This window comes from Scardinius erythrophthalmus (assembly GCF_964197995.2).
Source record: "Scardinius erythrophthalmus genome assembly, chromosome: 3".
Classification (NCBI taxonomy): Eukaryota; Metazoa; Chordata; class Actinopteri; order Cypriniformes; family Leuciscidae; genus Scardinius; species Scardinius erythrophthalmus.
The window spans coordinates 29,740,540-29,762,134 of record NC_138223.1 but is presented as its reverse complement, the minus strand read 5'-3'; the positions used below and the strand labels follow the sequence as shown (position 1 = coordinate 29,762,134).

At 37.9% G+C, this 21,595-nt stretch overlaps 1 protein-coding gene across 2 annotated transcripts in view; it reads left to right on the top strand.

Annotated features, from left to right (window-relative positions):
* smad1 (SMAD family member 1) overlaps positions 1 to 17,446 on the top strand; it is a 34,555-nt gene extending 17,109 nt beyond the window's left edge. For both annotated transcript variants that reach the window (XM_081360558.1, XM_081360557.1), the window contains exons 5-7: positions 11,854 to 12,075; positions 13,502 to 13,758; positions 15,867 to 17,446. In XM_081360558.1, the coding sequence (XP_081216684.1) occupies positions 11,854 to 12,075; positions 13,502 to 13,758; positions 15,867 to 16,010 (623 nt within the window). In that variant the 3' untranslated portion in view covers positions 16,011 to 17,446. The remainder of the gene's footprint in view (positions 1 to 11,853; positions 12,076 to 13,501; positions 13,759 to 15,866) is intronic.
* Positions 17,447 to 21,595: the final 4,149 nt, after the last annotated feature.

Below are 21,595 nucleotides of genomic sequence, written 5' to 3'. Positions count from 1 at the left end.
CAGGTGCAGGAAGTCCACACACAAACATACTCTCATACACACACTCACAAAGTCACAGACAGTTCGACTTTTTGTCACTTAAAGGGATAGTTCACCCAAAAATGAAAATTCTGTCATCATTTACTCACCCTCAAGTTTTTCCAAACCTGTATACATTTCTTTCTTCTGCTGAACACAAAATAATATTTTGAGGAATGTCAGTATAACCAAACAGTTGATGGACCCCATTGACTTCCATAGTGTGTATATATATATATATATATATATATATATATATATATATATATATATATATATATATATATATATATAATGTATTTATATATGTTTTGGTGAACTATTCCTTTAAATCTTGTTTATCTTGCAGCAAAGTATGTGGTGTGATTATAAAAAAAAAAAAAAAATGTTATAATTCTTTATTGTTTGATTAATTTCCTGTGTATTATTGTAAAAAAAAAAAAGAGTTGTTCCACATCCTGCTCAATGTTATCCTTCAAACTGTGCAAATCGAAATCGAAAAACCAATATAGTGAACATATATGTAGGCCAGGGGTTCCCAAACTTTTTCGTTCTAGGACCCACCTAGACAAGTATAATCAATCTCAAGACCCACTTGCACTGGTGCTACCAACTTTCTCAGTTGGTCGCACCAGCATGATTTGGTCGCACATTTTTTTTTTTTTTTTTTTGCTACATGCCATGGGATTAATCAGTGCATGCTGATGGTCTTAATCTGCATTCCCTAGTTTTGCACTGATGTAAAAAGACTGACAGTGACAAGCCTTCATGTTAGCAAAATATTTTAAACTTTTAACTCTTAAAAAAACTTTTAAAAACATGTATGTTCTTTAATGTTTGATTATAATTTTACCGTCTTCACATAGGGATGGGAAATGATAAGATTTTATCAATAATAATAATGCCGCTGACGATTCTGATTATCGATACGATTCTTTAACGATTCTCTTATCGATTCTTGATAGCACTGTGTGGAAAAATGTAGTCTATGCTTTTCAAAAAAAAAAACAAGGGGTTTTATTTATTTTAAAGCTTAAGCTTGAGTAAGCAAACTGTACTTTTTATGTAATTTGTGTAATAAATAGAACTTTATTGTAAAGTGTTACTGATTCAAACGTCTCCTGAGTTCACTGTTGGAAAGATCAGTTGTCCATTCATTAAAATGAATCGTTCAAATAATTAGTTCGCGAATTGGACATGTCGTGCGCGTTGTGTGATTATCCCAGCAGTTAGGACATAGACATCCAAGATTTGTGTCAACACAGAAAACGTTTCATCACTGGATAGTTTTTTTCATTTAATTAAAGTGTTGTTTTATGTCAGCTGAATGTCTGGGACGCTTTTCAGAGAAGATAAGGCAACAACTTATTTAGCACAATTCACACCCAGCGGTAATTGAGGAAGAAGAAAAAAATCTCCGAATGCTCCACATGATACTTTGGTCTTCCGACCTTTTACCACCGTGTCGATTTATTTTGATTAATATGTGCGAGGGAGAGAGTGCAATACAGTGCTTAGTTTGGAGACGGTGAAGTCTTTTTTACACTTTCGCCTGGCTCCGAAGAGAGAGAGAGAGAGCGCGCGCGCGCGACCGAGTACTCTCTCTGCTCGTTCTTTCAGTTAAATGTGCACTGTGACTCTGTCACAAGCGCTGCAGTTCATCTAGTCTCAGCCTCAGACGTCACGCCCACGGAACACGCCCACGGAACAGTCTGGCTACGCGAGACTACAGTTCATCTAACGTTACATTACTCAGCGATCAAATAACACTTTGGCGGCCGCTAAAACTCATAGTCGTTTGGTCATTAATCGGACTGGTTTTGTTTCACTCATCGTAACGTAAATTTAGCTGCAGCTAAGTGCCTTTGTGCGACCCACCTTTTCTCACTGTGTGACCCACAAGTGGGTCGCGACCAAGCGGCAACCTCCCCGTCTCTCTCTTGAAACCAACACGGAAGTGAGTTAAACTGCAATTCGTTGACTGGCCGCTTGAGGCTGTTGTCAGAAGTGAGTCAAATCTGTATGGAAGCTTGTTTCCGCCACTGAATAAAACATTTTAAAAGATAATTGCGACTTTTTATCTCACAATTGCGAGTTTACATCTCGCAATTCTGACTTTATTTCTCAGAATTGCGAGATATAAAGTCAGAATTGCGTGTTTTAAAGTCGCAATTGCGTGTTATAAAGTCAGAATTCTGAGATATAAAGTCAGAATTGCGTGTTATAAAGTCAGAATTCTGACTTTTTTTCTCGCAATTGCGACTTTATATCACGCAATTCTGACTTTATATCTCAGCATTCTGACTTTATATCTCAGAATTCTGACTTTATATCACGCAATTGGGAGATATAAAGTCAGAATTGCATGATATAAAGTCGCAATTGCGTGTTATAAAGTCAGAATTCTGAGATATAAAGTCAGAATTGCGTGTTATAAAGTCAGAATTCTGACTTTTTTTCTCACAATTGCGACTTTATATCACGCAATTCTGACTTTATATCTCAGAATTCTGACTTTATATCTCAGAATTCTGACTTTATATCTCAGAATTATGACTTTATATCACCCAATTGGGAGATATAAAGTCAGAATTGCATGATATAAAGTCGCAATTGCGTGTTATAAAGTCAGAATTGTGAGATATAAACTATTCTGATGTAAAAAAAAAAAAAGTCCGTCTTTTTTCCCCCCCTTAGAATTGGACTTTATATCTCACAATTCTGAGAAAAGATGTCAGAATTGCGAGATATAAACTCGCAATTATGTGTTATAAAGTCAGAATTGCGTGATATAAAGTCAGAATTCTGAGATATAAAGTCAGAATTGCGTGATATAAAGTCAGAATTCTGAGATATAAAGTCAGAATTGCGTGATATAAAGTCGCAATTGCGAGAAAAAAAGTCAGAATTCTGACTTTATAAGACGCAATTGCGACTTTATATCTCGCAATTCTGACTTTAGTTTAGTTTAGTTAGCCACTTGATTGACAGATGGATTGCCGCTGTCAGTCCTAGCCGTTTGTCTGCTGTTACTAGCCATCACTTCACCTCAGCAATGTTAGCTGCTGAACTTGCCATCTCTGCAGTGTTTGAGCTTTTTTTCGGGATTATTATTTCATACAATTTAATACTTGGGTAACGTTACAAAGCCCACGTCTTTGGATTCCGTCGTTATCGTTCGAGAGAACAACCAGCGCTGTATTTCAGTTGTTTTCCTCTGTGAACATGCACTAATGGATGTCTGACAATTAAAACGTCAATAAATGCTCGTTCGTTCTGCTCCCATGGAACAGATGGATTATATGCTTATGTAAGTTACCGTCAGATGAAATCATGCGGGCGTCGGCGCTTTCTCCGTCCGTGCAATAAATGCACATGAATGAGCGCGGATTTTCTAGCGCATTTATTTGCACTTCAAAGGCAATATATCTATGGTTTAACAGTTAAACCATAACCCATTTGAGAGACGGCCAACATCAGAATTTAAAATGGACTGAATAAGCTCTCTACGAACTTGAGCGATGCCGCGGTGACGGACCACGAAAGAGTGACGGACATGTCACATGTATGCACATAAATCACTGTCATACACAAACACTCTCGAAGTAATACACAGTCTCACTTGTAGCCATGTCTTTTAACTATTATAATATTTCGAAGGGCAAAAATAGGAACGTTTAAATGGCTTTACATCATCAGCTAACTCGAACACGTCGAGCTAGGTGATTTCAGATAGCCAGGCCAGGCTCCTCAGCTCCACTCACGCCCCGCCTGTTTGTCTATTTTCTGTTATCCGGGAGTGACGCAAGGCCAAGATGGCGACGGCCGGCTCCGCCCACTTTAGGCTTCAAAAATGCTCTTCAGAAACCTACGGGTGACGTCACGGACACTACGTCCATATTTTTTTACAGTCTATGGTCGCGACCCACAGTTTGAAAACCACTGATGTAGGCTATGCACTAAATGATGTGCAGAAAAGGTTAAACATATAAAGTTACACAGTAAATTAAAAGTGAATTGCACAGTTAACTGTTGGAAGTTTGTAAGTTATAGCAAACATTTGAATGTTTTTTCTAAAGAATGCATATAGTGAAACCTAGGGATGGGTATCGTTCAAAAATTTTCGATATCGATACCAATACCGATACATTGACTTTGAGACCGGTTCCTGAACTATACTTTTTTTCGATACCAATTTTATGAAATACGTTTTAACAAGATTACATTACATATTACCTAAAAAAAGCTTTGGTCAGTGTTGACTACAAAGACGAAGTTGACATTGCCATCTCCACAGTATAGTGAACACACGCCTATAGAGAGAAATGCACCTTTTGTTAGGATTACATAATTCAAGTCAAGTCAAGTCATCTTCATTTATATAGCGCTTTTAACAATGTAGATTGTTTCAAAGCAGCTTTACAGAGATAAGCGTATAATTTAAGGTAACAGAGATTGTTTTGGCTTTATAGCAGAGTTAAGTTATTTTCCATCTAAAGTTAGTTTTGATTGATTTGCTTCCGTCGCAACGATCATTTGTTATTAAATTAGGGGCCGCTAAGACGACACCATTCCCTCTACACAGACTTTAAACGCGAACCTGTGAGAAATGCTGATGGCAGTCACATGCGCATTTAGAACTGGTTCTTTAGTTATGTGCGTTTGAAAATACGCAGGTTTGGAATTCCCTACAAGCCAAGCCTAAACAAAGTACTTGTCTTTCCTTATAAATTTTGATAAAGAATTTTATTTTTATTTTGTTGCTTTGGGGTAGGAACGCGAAACGAATTTTCCCGACAACGCCTTATCTGTATAGTGGTAGAGGGATCCTCCATAGGGAGAGACTAGTTGGCACTTCAGCACTGCGTTGTCATCGGTCCAGGCGAAGGTCCTTCGTCAGATCTGGATACGGCCTGGATCCGGCAGGCTGCAGGAAAACCTCGGGATAAACATAGACACTAAAATTAGCGTACATGCCATTCTTCTCATGATGTAACGAGTACATCAGGATTTATGGGAAGTGTTCCCGGTTCCGGCTGACCTAATCTATGCAGCCTAACATTAAATTATAGAAGTCTATAATGTATTATGTGAATGCTAGGTCAAAGAGATGTGTCTTTAATCTGGCTTTGAACTGACAGAGTGTGTCTGCTTCCCGGACAATGGTAGGAAGACTGTTCCAGAGTTTTGGTGCTAAATAGGAAAAGGATCTACCGCCAGCAGTCGATTTTGATATTCTAGGTATTAGTAACTGGCCGGAATTTTGAGATCGCAATAGACGTGACGGACTATAATGCGTTAAGAGCTCGCTCAAGTACTGCGGAGCTAAACCATTTAGTGCTTTGTAAGTAATCAGCAATATTTTAAAATTTATGCGATGTTAAATAGGGAGCCAATGCAGTTTTGACAGAACTGGGCTAATATGGTCATACTTCCTGGTTCTAGTAAGAACTCGAGCTTCTGCGTTTTGAACCAGCTGTAGTTTGTTTATTAAGCGTGCAGGACAACCACCCAGTAGAGCATTACAATAATCTAGCCTTGAGGTCATGAACGCATGAACTAATTGTTCCGCATTTGTCAATGAGAGCATATGGCGTAATTTAGATATATTTTTAAGATGGAAAAATGCAGTTTTACAGATACTAGACACGTGACTTTCAAATGAAAGATTGGTATCAAAGAGCACACCCAGGTTCATAACCGACGACGAAGACTTAACAGAGCAGCCATCAAGTGTTAGACAGTATTCTAGGTTATTACGTGAGGAAGTTTTTTGTCCAATAATTAGAACTCTGTTTTTTCAGAATTTAGAAGTAGGAAATTACGAGTCATCCAATTTTTTATATCAGCAATGCATTCCGTTAATTTTGTGAATTGGTAAGTTTCGTTAAGTTTTGAAGAAATATACAGCTGAGTATCGTCAGCATAACAGTGAAAGCTAATTCCATGTTTCCTAATGATATTTCCTAATGGTAGCATGTACAGAGTGAACAGCAGCGGTCCTAGTACTGAGCCTTGTGGTACGCCATACTGAACTTGTGATCGATGAGACATCTCATCATTTACTGCTACAAAATATAGCGTTCAGCGTCAGTTCAGGCAGGCCGCGTAGTCAAGCTCAGCTATCAGCTGATACCTATCCAGACTAACAGCTGATCTGATTTCTAAGCACTCAATTGGTCCCTATCAAACAGGGCGCCGTATTTAAAGTCATTTTTCAGTGTGCCTGCTTGGCTGCTTCCACTGCATGCTTGCAACCCACCTCCTCCCCTAGCTCCTCCTGTAACTTCTGTTTAACTTAATCAGTGTCATTCTGTTGTCATTGATGCATGCTCTGTTCTCAATGGGGGATTTGTTTTTGCTGCTTTCCCAGTTAATGGGAGATGTCCCCAGAAGCTGCTGCTGTTCCCTGACTAGCTTTCATGGAGCTCATGAAAATGATGGGTAACTCAGAACAGAGCCATACCGCCAAATGTAACTTTAACAATAATGCAAATAAAAATTTGAATATTTGACAAGTGTCTTATTTTTGACTCAAGTGGTCCTGTCTGAACTGATAACGGTCAGATAAGTATGATTTAAACCATGCTAGTGCATTTCCCGTAATGCCAACATAATTTTCTAATCTATTTAAAAGAACGTTGTGGTCAATGGTGTCAAATGCAGCACTAAGATCGAGTAACACTAATAGAGAGATACAACCACGATCGGATGATAAGAGCAAATCATTTGTGACTCTAACGAGAGCTGTCTCGGTACTATGGTACGGTCTAAATCCGGACTGGAAATCCTCACAGATATCATTTCTTTCAAGAAAGGAACACAGTTGTGAAGATACTGCCTTTTCTAATATCTTTGACAGAAAAGGTAGATTCGAGATCGGCTTGTAATTGACTAAATCTGTAGGATCAAGTTGCGTTTTTTTAACAAGCGGTTTAATCATAGCCAGCTTAAAGTTTTTTGGTACGTATCCTAGAGACAAAGATGAATTAATGATATTAAGAAGAGGATCTAGGACCTCTGGAAGCATCTCTTTCAGTAGCTTAGTCGGTATAGGGTCTAACATACATGTTGTCGATTTAGATGATTTAACGAGTTTAGTAAATTCTTCCTCTCCTATAGCAACGAATGAATCAAGTTTTTCCTCAGGGGGACTACAATGCACTGCCTGATGTGATACTGTAGTGGACGGTTGCATAGTTATAATCTTCTCCCTGATATTATCAATCTTATAAGTGAAGAAGTTCATAAAGTCATTACTGCTGTGTTGCTTGGAAACCTCTGGGCTTGAAGCTTTATTTTTCGTTAGTTTAGCCACCGTTTCAAATAAATACCTAGGATTATGTTGATTTTCTTCTAATAGGGTTGAAAAATAAGCAGATCTAGCAGCTTTTAAAGCCTCTCTGTAAGTAATTGAGCTCTCCTTCCATGAAATGCGAAATACCTCTAGTTTTGTTTTCTTCCAGTTGTGCTCTCTATTTTTCTGGCTGCTCTCTTAAGGGCCCGAGTGTGCTCGTTGTACCACGGCGTTGGACTATTTTCTTTAATCTTCTTTAAGTGCAACGGAGCAACTGTGTCTAAAGTGCTGGAAAAGAGAGAGTTAAATGTTTCTGTTGTAATATCTAGTTCTTCTAAGCTATCTGGGATGCTGAGATGATGAAACTGATCAGGAAGATTATTAATAAAGCAATCTTTAGTAGCAGAAGTGATAGGTCTCACATATTTGAAACACGGAGTCGGCTTTGCAGCTAAATGCAAATTACACGAGACTAGATAATGATCTGAGATGTCATCGCTCTGCTGCAGAATTTCAACGGCATCAACATCTATTCCGTGTGATAATATTAGATCTAGAGTATGATTACGACGATGAGTAGGTCCTGACACGTGTTGTCTAACTCCAATTGAATTTACAATGTCTTTAAATGCCAATCCCAATGCATCTTTTTCATTATCGATGCGTATATTTAAATGACCAACAATTAGTACTTTATCTGCAGTCAATATTAATTCTGATAGAAAGTCCGCAAATTCTTTGATAAAGTCTGTATGGTGCCCTGGTGGCCTGTATACAGTAGCCAGCACAAATCTCAAACGTGATTTATCGTTTACACTATATATTTTTACATTAAGCACCAATGCTTCAAAAGAATTATATTTAAAACTTGATTTCTTAGTGGTTTTGAAACTATTACTATAAATTACAGCAACACCACCCCCTTTGCGTTTCAGACGAGGCTCATGTTTATAACAGTAATCTTGCGGGGTTGATTCATTTAAAGTAATGTAATCGTTTGGTTTTAGCCAGGTTTCTGTCAAACACAGCACATCTAGGTTATTATCTGAAATCATATCATTAACAACGAGTGCTTTTGAAGTAAGCGATCGAATATTCAGCACCCCAAGCTTTAGCATTTGCTCATCTGTATTATAGCTGTTTTTTATTTGTTGAACATCAATTAAATTTTTAACCTTAGATGGGTTTAAACGTTTTTTGGATTTCCAAGTTCGGGGAACAGACACAGTCTCTATATGATGATAGCTAGGTGAAAGAGGCTCTATGTGATGGGATTTATCTGACCTTGGTGACGCGAGGCCGCTAGCAGACGGTCGGTTAAGCCAGTCTGTCTGCTTCCTGACCTGAGCCCCAGATTGTCATGTTTGAGCTCTAAGACTATGAGCCATATTACTAGAGAGAAGAGCAGCACCATCCCAGGAGGGATGAATACCATCTCTTTTCAACAGGTCAGGTTTGCCCCAAAAACTTTTCCAATTGTCTATGAATTCTATATTATTAAGCGGACACCACTTAGACAGCCAACCGTTAAGCGAACACAATCTACTAACTATCTCATCACTCCTGCGAACAGGAAGGGGGCCAGAGCAAATTACAGTCCTTGACATCGTACTTGCAAGTTCACACACCTCTTTAATATTAATTTTGGTGATCTCCGACTGGCGGAGTCGAACATCATTAGTGCCGACATGAATAATGATCTTAGAGAATTTACGATTAGCATTAGCCAGCACTTTTAAATTTGCTTTGATGTCAGGCGCTCTGGCTCCCGGCAAACATGTGACTATGGTGGTTGGTGTCTCTATTTTCACGTTCCGTGTGATCGAATCGCCAATAACTAGGGCACAATCATTCTCAGTGGGTGTTTCACTGAGCGGGGCAAATCGATTTGTTATGGTAATCGGAACGGAAGAGTGGTTTTTAGATCCGCGACTAGAGCGATCCCTCACTGTCACCCATTTGCCCGGCTGCACAGGCTCTACTTCAGCCAGAACCGACTCATGTAAAGAGTTCACTATGCTATGCGCATCCAAAACATCTAAAGCACTAGCACTCTTACTATCCTCAATTAAAGTTTGGATGCGTGTTTCTAATTCTGAAATCTTCTGTCAACCTATATGTCTCATTACATTTATCACATATAAATCCTATATTGCCGACAGAGAAGTCTATGCTAAACATGTGACATGAAGTGCAGGTGACAATAACAGGACAAGACATTACTCACCGTGTTTGTTGACTGATTCTTACTCACCTGAGCTTTTTATGAACTCAAAGGCGCGGACGCGCGAGAGAAAAATAAATAAATAAAAATAGCTGAGCGCACAGGTGGCGCGTTAACAGGCTAGCGAATTACTAGCGTTTTGTGCTAGTAGTACTAATAACAGAAGCTAGCGATGTCCGGTTAATCTGAGATGTTGGGTAAAATGTAGTAGTATAAACAACTAGAAATGGTAGTAAATGATGGTTCAAAACAAAGAAATACAAGGCTAAGACGGAGCTTACAGCAAACACACTCACAGCAGGCAGCGAGGCAGACAGGAGCAATCGATCAGCGATTCCATAATCAGAGTATTTGTTTTTGATTCGAATTGGTTCATTTAAAAGGAGACATTTCAAGCTTTCTATATGCCTATTTCTCATGTCTGTGAGGCAAGTAGCCTAAATGCAGAGTTTCGGTTAATTTGTGACGCACTCCAGTTCTTCTTGCAGTTGAAGACCGAGCAACTTTCTGCTCTTAAGTTTATTCTGTGCACTGTCAAGTGCCTCATCAGATTTGTCGTGTTGCCAGTCTTGGCAGCAATTATCTAATCAAATATTGCATCGCGTGCTGTTGGCATTGAGCCTGGTGAAATGTAGCCACACTTTTGATCTTTTCCACATCTTTTACATCTTAGGGGGATGGGACGCTTACACAATACAGCCTCACTTGTGAGCCACGTCTCTGAATGTAACCGATGTAAACTAGTGTTTTTCCTTGATGCCTTGCCACAGCCAATCATGCTTGCATGCTTATTGGCTCACTGACGTTGACGAGATTAACCCCTTAGGAACCGAAATTTGGTACCGAATGACAAGACATTTTTTGATACTCAATGGTATCAAGGCAATTCGGTCGGTGTCCCTAAAATGCATTGAACTCGATACCCAGCCCTAGTGAAACCCAGAGTTCCACAGGAGGTGAGGGGTGTGTGCAAGGGTGTGTGTTGAAATATTTGTGGAAGTTTGGGATGCGCGCTCAAGCTGCATCCTGTGCAGTGCTGTAGTGCACACTTCCATTGTGATAGGCTAATGGGAAAAGAGTAGACAAAACACACCTGTGGCCCAGTGTCACAGACCAGAGGAAGCTGAGAAGAAATATGCCATAGATAAACACATTTAACTCTCTTTGGGATTAGCACAGTAGGAACAGATGAGCTGTGGATATCAGAAAGAGGACATTTGAGTGATTGGTATTTTATGGGACCCAAAACAAGTTAACTTGCACTGTGGTGGGATTTGATACGGACAGCTATGCCACTTCCCAGCAAGCAATAGCCGTCATTTCACCATCTAGGTTAACTATAGACCTGATATAGTCCGGCTATGAGTAACTCATTTCTAGCTAAAATAACCTTGAATTTGGTTACATGTCTTTTTTGCCAAAAAGAACTTGCGAGATGTATGATATTCCATCATGTAAGCAAAGTCAACAGTGATTACAAGGTGTTTGGTTTCATTTCCTTTACATGTTCTATGCGTAGCCTCTGCATCTATTCTTGGGCTATGGTTACACGTCTATTAAATTTTCACTGACTGCCTAAATTTTTCCTTGTTATAGCCTAGATGTCAGGGCTGCGTTTGGACGGCTATTAGACATCTTTTATAAGCAAAATTTCTTGCTGGGATGTATTATGCTGATTTGGTTGTATTTTGTAGGCCCTTGAATAGTGCATTCATAACCAATCACTGCTGCCTGTTATTAAAGTGTTACCATTAATAGCCTAGCAACAGTGACATCATATAAATACCCTAGTAAAATCGATATGCCCTCGGCTGTAATAGATTAGATGCAAGTCTAAATCTGTTAATCATATTGCTAAATCACTTTCAAAGACACAGTCCAGCACTAAAGGTGCATTAATATATTGCAAAATAAAATGTTTTGGGGGTTGAGTCTACTGTGCAAATGTTTCGGGTGAGGTTTGTATACGATCAAAAGTGACAGTAAAGACAATGTTACAGATTTCTATTTTAAATAAATGGTGTTCTTTTGATCTTTCTCTTCATCAAAGTATCTTGAAATTTTTTTTCACTGAAAACTGGAGTAATGACTTTGCCTTCACAGGAATAAATTCCATTTTAAAATAGATTAAAATAGAAAACAGTTATTTTAAATTGTAATGATATTTAACTATATTACTGTTTTACTTTTTGATCAAATTAATGCAGTCTTAGCATGAGTTAATAATTTTTAAATCTTTACACCATACTACTATGGTTTGTTATGGTAATTGAATGTGCACTTGCATTCATTGAGTTCATAACGTTTTGTGCAGATGTTCAGCCTGTGGCCTATGAGGAACCCAAGCACTGGTGCTCCATTGTGTACTATGAGCTGAATAATCGTGTGGGAGAGGCCTTCCAGGCCTCCTCCACCAGCGTACTGGTGGACGGCTTTACCGACCCCTCGAACAACCGCAACCGCTTCTGCCTGGGTCTGCTGTCGAATGTCAACCGCAACTCGACCATCGAGAACACCCGACGCCACATCGGAAAAGGTTTGACTTGACACTGAAATGACTGTATAAATCAACTATTCTAGGATATATTGCATATGTAATTGGGTGATTATTGATTAGCGCAATTATATAGCACTAAAATATGACATGGACATGGTGATAGTAATATGATATTGATGCCAAATCGCTGTTAATAAGCTATATATATATATATATATATATATATATATATATATATATATATATATATATATTAGAGGTGGGCATAGATTAATTTTTTTAATCTAGATTAATTTTGAAATTAATCTAGATTAATCTAGATTAAAATGGCTCATTTGAATTCTGCCGAAGGCATTCAGAATATGTGTGCTACCCAAATAATGACTATAAAAGTAGCCTAAGTCTTTGAGAACGGGTTTCTCAAGCCAGGTGGCGCATTAGACCAGGGGCTCATCTCCTGTTTCCAAAATGCATCACAAACTGCTTGAGAAAGCTGTTCTACTCATAGACTGTAAAAGGTTACTTCTGTACTGTTACCGTCCGTAGGCAACATAGGCCTATGTTATTATCAACTACTATAGGCTATCAATAAGGGATGGGCGATATGGCCTAAAATCTATATTGTGATATACATTGCAGCCTCTTGCGATAACGATATACAGTATATTATAATAAAACCATTTCAGAACAGGTTACACAGACCCTGCTAAACAACTGCTAAATTTATTTTTTTTAAAGGGTATATGTAGTTTTGAGAACATATATTGTGCAAAACTGTAAGTATACAACATAATTTTGCAGATAAATAAAATTTAAGTACACTAGCTGCAGAGATCTTAAGTAGGCTAGGTCTAATGTTTATTATAGCTTTGAGCTTATGAAACCCCAAATTTAAAGTTATAATATTGTCTAACTGATGTCTTTTCAGTTAAAAAGAAACACAACAACGATTCTTAAAATCGGGCGTAGACATAGATTATGTGTTAACGTTACACCACTAGATATATTGGAATGAGACTAATACGCGCGCGCTGGTGATGTCATGTTTCGTTTTGAATTTGAGGTGGTAGAACGGATTAGTCGTGTGTTAACTTACCGAACCGTTACCCCACACACTCGGATAGTTTGCTGCTGTTTGTCGGACGGCTTAAATCCGAACCAAATCCAAATTATGGATGTTGCAGTTTCACTTTCAGCCGTGTTTACTTAAGATGACGACGAATATGCGTTGCAGCCGGGTTTACCTCGCGGCCGCGGGTAGATTGCGTCATCATTGCTTGTGTAGTAGAGCCATCTCCCAACCCAACTTGGTTAACGGCGATATTTTTTTTATCGCGCGATAAGAGTCTCGCGTTAACGCCGATAACGGCCCACCACTAATATATATATATATATATATATATATATATATATATATATATATATATAATGTAAACTCACAATCATTTTTTTATACATTTTGCAGGAGTCCATTTGTACTATGTGGGAGGAGAGGTGTATGCCGAATGTTTGAGCGACAGTAGCATCTTTGTCCAGAGCCGCAACTGTAACTACCACCATGGTTTCCACCCCACCACCGTATGCAAGATCCCCAGTCGCTGCAGCCTAAAGATCTTCAACAACCAGGAGTTTGCTGAGCTCTTGGCTCAGTCCGTCAATCATGGTTTTGAAGCCGTCTATGAACTCACCAAGATGTGCACCATCCGCATGAGCTTTGTAAAGGTAAGCTATAAACTAGATAAACTGATAATTCATAGCTCAACCAGCAATACTTTCATCATTTACTCACCCTAATGTGTTTCTGAACCTGAATGCATTTCCTTCTTTTGTGAAAAGCAAATGAAGATATTTTGAAGAATTTTTCTGAATGTCAGCATGTTATGTTTTTCTCCATATACTATATATAGGAATAATATTTTTTTTTTGAAAGAAGTCTCTTATGCTCACCAAAGCTGCATTTATTCAAAGAAAAATACAGTAAATGCGTAAAAACAGTAATACGATGAACTATTATTATAATTTAAAAGAACTATTTTCTATTGTGGTATATTTTAAAATCTAATTTATTCATGTGATGGTAAAGCTGAATTTTCAGCATCATTACTCCAGTCACATATATATGTGACCATGGATCACAAAACCAGTCACATGTTGCACGGGTATATTTGTGGCAATAGCCAACAATACATTGTATGGGTCAACCCCACACCAATGAAATATATATATATATATATATATATATATACACAAATGTTTGTAAAAATCTATTGGCGAGTATATGAAACAGTGAGCATATGAAACAATCGCCAGTTGGCTGGTAACATTTTTATAAATTCTAACATTGCAAAATTGTGAGAACATGAACGTGAACAAATGTGAACGGCGCTCTGGACAGTTGACAGGACAGTGCTGCATTGTCATAAAAGGTTAAAGGGATAGTTTACCCAAAAATGAAAATTAACCCATGATTTACTCACCCTGAAGCCATCCTAGGTGTATAGAGCTGGTAAGTCCCGCCCATCCGTAAAACCCCAAGTGGACCTCTAGGTTGAAAATTCGTCAATGCAAGTGAATGTGAGAAAATAATTATTTTCTGGTCCCGTTTGAATTGTGCCATGAATGTGAACATATGTTGTCTGTGAATTTTTTATATAATTTTTCATGTTACGAGTTTGACAGTATATTGTACGATTCTTCGGCTAGCAGTTGTGGAAAAGACATAACGAGAAAGACTACATGTCGCCTATGTGACGTCACCCCATAACACATTTTCCCTCCACTTGTCAAATCACGGCGCTAATGCTGCGATAATCTATGGAGACAGATCGAGATGCCTGTGTGTTTTGTCGTCCACAAAGTGCTCTCACACAAAGTCTAACCGTATCAAATTTCTACCCGCTAAATTGTTGCATTCTTCACACGAAAAATTATATTAAAAATTCACAGACAACATATGTTCACATTCATGGCAAAATTCAAACGGGACCAGAAAATAATTATTTTCTCACATTCACTTGCATTGACGATTTTTCAATCTAGAGGTCCAGTGGGGTTAGCGGAAGGGGCGGGACTTACCAGCTCTATATGACAATCTTCTTTCAGACGAATACAATCGGAGTTATATTAAAAAATTTCCTGGCTCTTCCAAGCTTGATAATGGGAGTGAATGGCTGGATGTCTTTGGAAGTCCATCAAAGTGCATCTTTTCATGATAAAAGTGATCCACGCATCTCCCTTCAAGCCTCGCCAATTTAAATAATCAAGCTCAAGAAGATGCGAAAGGGAACTCAATTAGTTACGCATGTAGTGTGGGAAGTTTTCTGTGCACATACATCCGAAGTGCGCGCCCAGAAATCCACGTCCAGACAGCACACAAATACTGAATACTTCTCTCTTTCACGTCATCTTGTGCTTTAACAGACATTTTCAAACAAAATTGTCAAACTGCCCATCTTGGCAAGTATCCTTGTAAACATACTAGTCAGTTATGTCTTAACTGAACGTAAACAGTTGACAAATAAAATGCATGTTTAACAGTATAATGGTTCCGTGCATTAGTTTAGACCCTGCATATAGACCATTAAAATATATATTTTATTTTTACTCAGGAGTGTATACACACACATACATGTTTTGGGCCCCACTGACTTTTCTTGTATGAACAAAAGACACCAACTAAGACACTGAAAGAAACACATACCTGTTTGTAACCACATGTGTGCGAGTAAAAAGCAGAATTCAATTAGAATTTTTGTTTTTGAGTTAACTTTCCCTTCATGTTGCACACAATTTTAAAGAGAACTATAGACATAATTGTACTTGTGTTTCAGGGTTGGGGTGCAGAGTACCATCGACAGGATGTGACGAGCACCCCATGCTGGATTGAGATTCATCTTCACGGGCCCCTGCAGTGGCTGGATAAAGTCCTTACCCAGATGGGCTCTCCTCACAACCCCATTTCCTCTGTGTCCTAGACAGAGCTGATCATAAGGCAACTGCTGATGTAACCCAGTCAATCTGGGTTCCCATGCAAAAGTTGATTTGTTTAAGGGAGATGTGGGAGAAGGCCGGAGGGTGGGGGTTTTATTCTACTTGAAGGCAGTTTGTTTGGGGGCATAACATTTGACTGAAGAGTCCTCAGTTCTCAGCCCGTGAGAATCTGGAAGATACTTGACAACTTTTGTGTGACCAAGCATGTTAAATGATGAGGCCATCATACTTGGGGCAAGTATCCTCCTTTGGTCTTGTTTGTGAGTGAAGTTGGGTTTTAAGCCAACTTTTGTTTGTTTTCTTTCTTATTCTTTTGCATTTCTTCTCCTTTTTCCAGTTTACAAATCAGTATTCCATTGGCGGAAAAAAGATCTGCATCGTAGCTTAGAGACTAGTACAGTGTTGTACAGAGTAGTATAGCGTGAACACGTCTGGTAGACAAAAAAGTGAGATAACATAGCAGAAATATAATGCTTTAAATGAACTGAATGGCATGAAGCTGTGAGAAGATAATGAGGTTATTAATGCAAAATTTCTCACAGCTGGAAAGAAGAAAAAATGTAGCAAAAATGTCAAACGTAGAATGAAAAATACATATATTTGAATACTTAAAACTTTTGAATGGGATAAACTTATTGGGAGTTAGGGCATGTTAGTAGTGGGTAGGGATGCATGGGCAAACTCATGCGTATGTTGCGCTAATTTTACCGCAATTGTGTTCGACTGATTTTAAAAAATGGGTGTGTAAATGTACTTACTAGTAAGAGAAAGTGCTGTGCAGTCTGTTATTTTGCAAGTGTGGTTTGATCCCCAGGATTGTAAGTCTATGATGTCTTCGAGAGCAGAGGCAGGCATCGTTTACGTGGTCTCTATGTTGTGCAACGCACCACTGTGCTGCACGGAAGAACGTCCTCCTTTCACTGTTATTTTTTTCCTGAAATGCCATGAATAATCTGTTTTCATAAAACACCTGTAGAAAAGTAAGAGAAAAAAATATACGTAATGCCTGTGCATTTCCAGCATTTTTCAAGTAAAATAGTTACCTTTTTTTGTTGACAATTCTAAATGGCACTAGAGATATTGTTTTGTAAAAAGTAGTTAATTTTTTTGATTAACTTGCTCTGAGTTTTTTATTCATAGTGAAATCCCATCCACTGTTAAAATGTAAACATTTTTGTATTTTTTGAAAAAAATATATAATGTTGTTCCTTCATATCTGCACTTTCATAAGTGGCTTCTTGTCTCTGTCCTTTTATTTTTGTGCTGTTCTTGCTTACTTGTACTCTCAGAAAGCAGTTTTATTCCATGAATATCAAAGTCTCTACTGGAAGATTCAATAAAATTGTTTCATTATCACTGTCTTCTTGTCTCTTGATGTTTAGGAAGTTATAAGGCAAATAAAACACAATTTTACAGTCTCAAATTCAATGTGTAACCCATTATTATGAAAAGAATGTTAATTAATCAGATATGACACAAATTTAATACATTATATAATGTTTTATAAATATGGAAATTGGTATGGAAATCGAAGAACTGGATCTAAACAGACCTGTAAAGTACTGTAGGCCTAAGATTATAATAATTGAAGGTAAAACTATCGTACTATCTTAAATTTACAGGACAAATGAGATTATTAAATGTCATGGATTTACTGGACAACAGCACTAGTTTCATTCATCCGATCTCTGTCATATAAAACGAAAAAGAAAACGGCTCCCTCTAGTGTCATAATCTGACATTTGTGTTGAAAGGTTTGCAAACTACTGTGTTGCTGTTGTGGGTGAATGTGCCTCACATTTCTGTATCATGATTTGAATGTGATTTAATATTTAGTTCAGTAGTGCAGTCTAATTTTCCTGGTAAAAAAAAAATATTTGTATGTGTGTTAAACTACCATGCATCATGCTTTTACAGACATAATGACACATGAGTGGATTTACCCAACTAAGTAGCTGGTTATCTGTGCGAAAGAAAAATAGATACTGACAAGCAGACATTTACCGTAGCCTAATCTTTTTTTAACGAAATCTGAGAGCTTTCTGTCCCTCCATTGACAGTCTACGCAACTACCACTTTCAAGCCCCAGAAAATGTACTGCAGTAAACTGATGTAGTAAATATTCTATATTCTATCATAAGGTCATAAACATACTCTAATGAGTTTACAAAATCCTTGTTTTGTGTTTAATATGTTGCTGATTGTAAATTATTCAGTTCTGTAGTTATCTTTGTAATTCATTATTTTCCTGTTCATACTTAGGACGACAGAATAACAACATGATCAACTGTTTCCTTTACTTGCTGGCATAGTTCTATTATATAAAGTGTAGAATTAAAGGAGAACTCCGGTCAATTTTAACATTGAGCTCATTTTTTTTGTAAATTTGGAGTGCTGTCAATACAGAGAACAACGACAAAAATCGGTGTTGCCTACACCGAGTTATTCTATTTTTAAAATTTGCACCCTGTTGACTTCAATGGGGCAAGTACTAAACCTGCTTTTAGCCTCTTAACATCCTTGATGTGTCATTACAAGTGCACAGGTCATGTGAGTGATTCCTCCAGAGTGAACACGAGTGAATCTGACTGCAGTAGATGTGAAAGATATGTATAAAAATGATGTTATTTAAGCCAGCGCAAATACCTGTTTACATCCTGTTTTCGGTGGAAGTCCAAAGTAGTCGATTGCCGAGTTCACGCGCATAGGTTTAGTTACCTATGATCACGCGCGTAAACTCGGCAATCGATTACTTTGGACTTCAACCGAAAAACAGGATGTAAACACAGGTATTTGCGCTGGCTTAAATAACATCATTTTCTCTGTATTGACAGTACTTCAAATGTACAAAAAAATTTAGCTCAATGTTAAAATTGACCGGAGTTCTCCTTTAAGTCTTTCATGGCCCATCCTTAGTCTTGTTAAAATGATCTGATCTCCTTTACTTTACTTGCAACTTGATACAAAAAGTTTTGTATCAGTTTTACTTATGCTACTTTGTATATTATAAAAATGTCTTCCTGGTTTAGTCATTCCAAGTTCCTTGCCATTTCCGATTGCAAGCTTATTTAATTATACTTTTTTCTTCCATATGAAACTGTAATAGGAGTATTCAGTTTAAGTGCCTCTAAGCAATTTTCTCATATTTTTAATTTCCTGGTATTTCAACATGGTTCCCAAACAAAATTATTTATTGTTCCAGCTTGTCTTAATTTATATGATATTCAAGATATCATATCTAACTGTTTGAAATGTTTGAAGACTGGCAAATGCCAATGAGTATGAAAAATTCACAACCTTATTTGGCATCACTTATACCCCAAAAAAGTGCCACCTGAATTGCCACCACTTCTGCAGTGTGTACTGAAGTCCCTTCTGTTAACCTCCCATATTTTCCTATTTTAAATTCTGAAACATACAGTATATGCAGATCTCTTGATATTAATGTCATTCTGTCCTTTTTGAATACTGACTGATGCAGATCCATATATAACACATACATCGTCTAAAACAAATCGTAGCACACCGTATGGTGATCATTGGTTGTTTATATGTCCCCCATTCTTGACCTACTATGCATCTCAATAGATTTAGTGCTTTGCTGCATTTCTGTTCAATGTACTTGACATGAATTTTCCATGTTAATTTAGAAAATTTTAAGACCTAAATATTTAAAAATCTAAATATTAAAATTGTGTTACCCTTTCTAGTGGCTGTTTATAAATTAAGATTTAAAAAAAAAAAAAAAAAAAATTACCTCACGTTTTGGATACAGAATCTGAATCCTACTGACCATTTATGAGTTGAGAGTTGACGACGCGAGATCAAGCGTTGAATGACAAAGAAAGCCGCCAAGTAAATCAAATAAGATATCAAAATCTTGAAAAAAATAGCATCTGGGGGCGTGTCCGCTGGCTGTGCTGAAACCACGCCCACTCGCGGGAAAGTTGACTCAAGGGCACGCGCACTGCCGATGGTTCGAAGCGGGAGATAGTCAGTTCGGCCCCATTCACCAGTAACAGCGGATTATCAGTGAATCCCAGTTGTCTCCGACGAAAGTTTATAAAACTATTCTGTGTAAAATGATCACTACAGTTCTCCATCAAGGTGGCTCTTCACAAAATTAATCCACCTCTTCTTGATATGATCGTTTTTCGGAAATTTAAATAAGGACACCGATCTGTTTTGTAAGTGATCGCATCCAGGTAATACACATTTCCGTGACGAAGGCTAGCAAACGAAGACGAAGATGAAGATTAGACGAAGGCTAGTTTGCTAGCTAGCAAACTGGAGGCTGCAGTTTCAGCGGCTCTAGTGCGTCATTGACAGTAGGGGCGGGGCCAGGAGCTCAGCGGCTCCAGTGCGTCATCGAGCCACCGTTTTAGCCCAGCCCAAAAAATCCTGAACACAGCAATCGGTCTAACCATGGGTCTAATAGGGGTTATGCGGAACATACTTCCGGGAACTACAAAACGGGTGTAACTACTTCCGGTCGTCAGCTACTGAGGTAAACACAGCGTAGGAATGGCGAACTTTTATAGCCGGTGTTTACAGGACCTACCCATTCTATCCATTTCAGATGTGCATCGTATTGCCAAACGGACGTCCAGAGCCCCGAGTAACTTACTCCGTTAGATAAAGGATTTAAGTTTTTACGCCTCCTCATTTATTCATAATTATGAAGGTATGCAAGTTAGTATATGTAGCTTTTGCAAATGGCACCCGATGTAGAGTTAGCTAACTATCAGTAAGTTAAGTTTAGACTTGTTGTATGCTATCAGTAGTTTAACCCTTTATATTTGCTTGCAGACGATTAAAACAATCAAATGAAGACTGCTTTTTTTTTTCTTTTTTTTTTTCTGATACTTAAGCATTCGTGACATTTTAATTAAAACCGAAATAAGAATTGTATTCTAAAAAAGCGAAAAATAAGTTACCTCAGAGATCACCTACCGCTGCAGATGCGTACAGCAGTGCAAACCGGAAATGCTTATACCTGTTTTCCGGTTCGAACGTTGGGCGTTCCGCATAACCCCTATTGGTCTAACTCCATGATTCAGTTCACAGTCTTTTTAATGTGTTTTAGCAATACATTTCTAACATTTATAATGTGTTACATTTTTTTTTTAGAATTGCCTTTACAGGGACTTTAATATTTTGTAAAGTGGTAAATTATGTTTTTATTTTTATATTATTTATTTTTGCAAACAAAGCACTCGCGTCGCTTCATAAAATTGAGGTTAAACCACTGGAGTCACATGTGAAAGTGGTAGTTGCGTAGACTGTCAATGGGAGCTCTCCATTGATTTGTGAACCTCATGAGTGACAGGGTGAGTAATTAATGGCTGAACTTTATTTTTTTGGGTGAACTAATCCTTTAAGGGTGGGTTAGGTGTAAGGGAAGGGTCAACATGTAATTATTGTAAGAAATTAATTACAGCTGTAATGCAGGTATTTGGAAAAAAAAATAAGTAGACAAAGTAAAAACATCTATGTACACAATAAGCTCATTGTATAAGGGACAAATAGAATGAACTCACTGACGGAAATCACAGGTTCGCTGCTGACA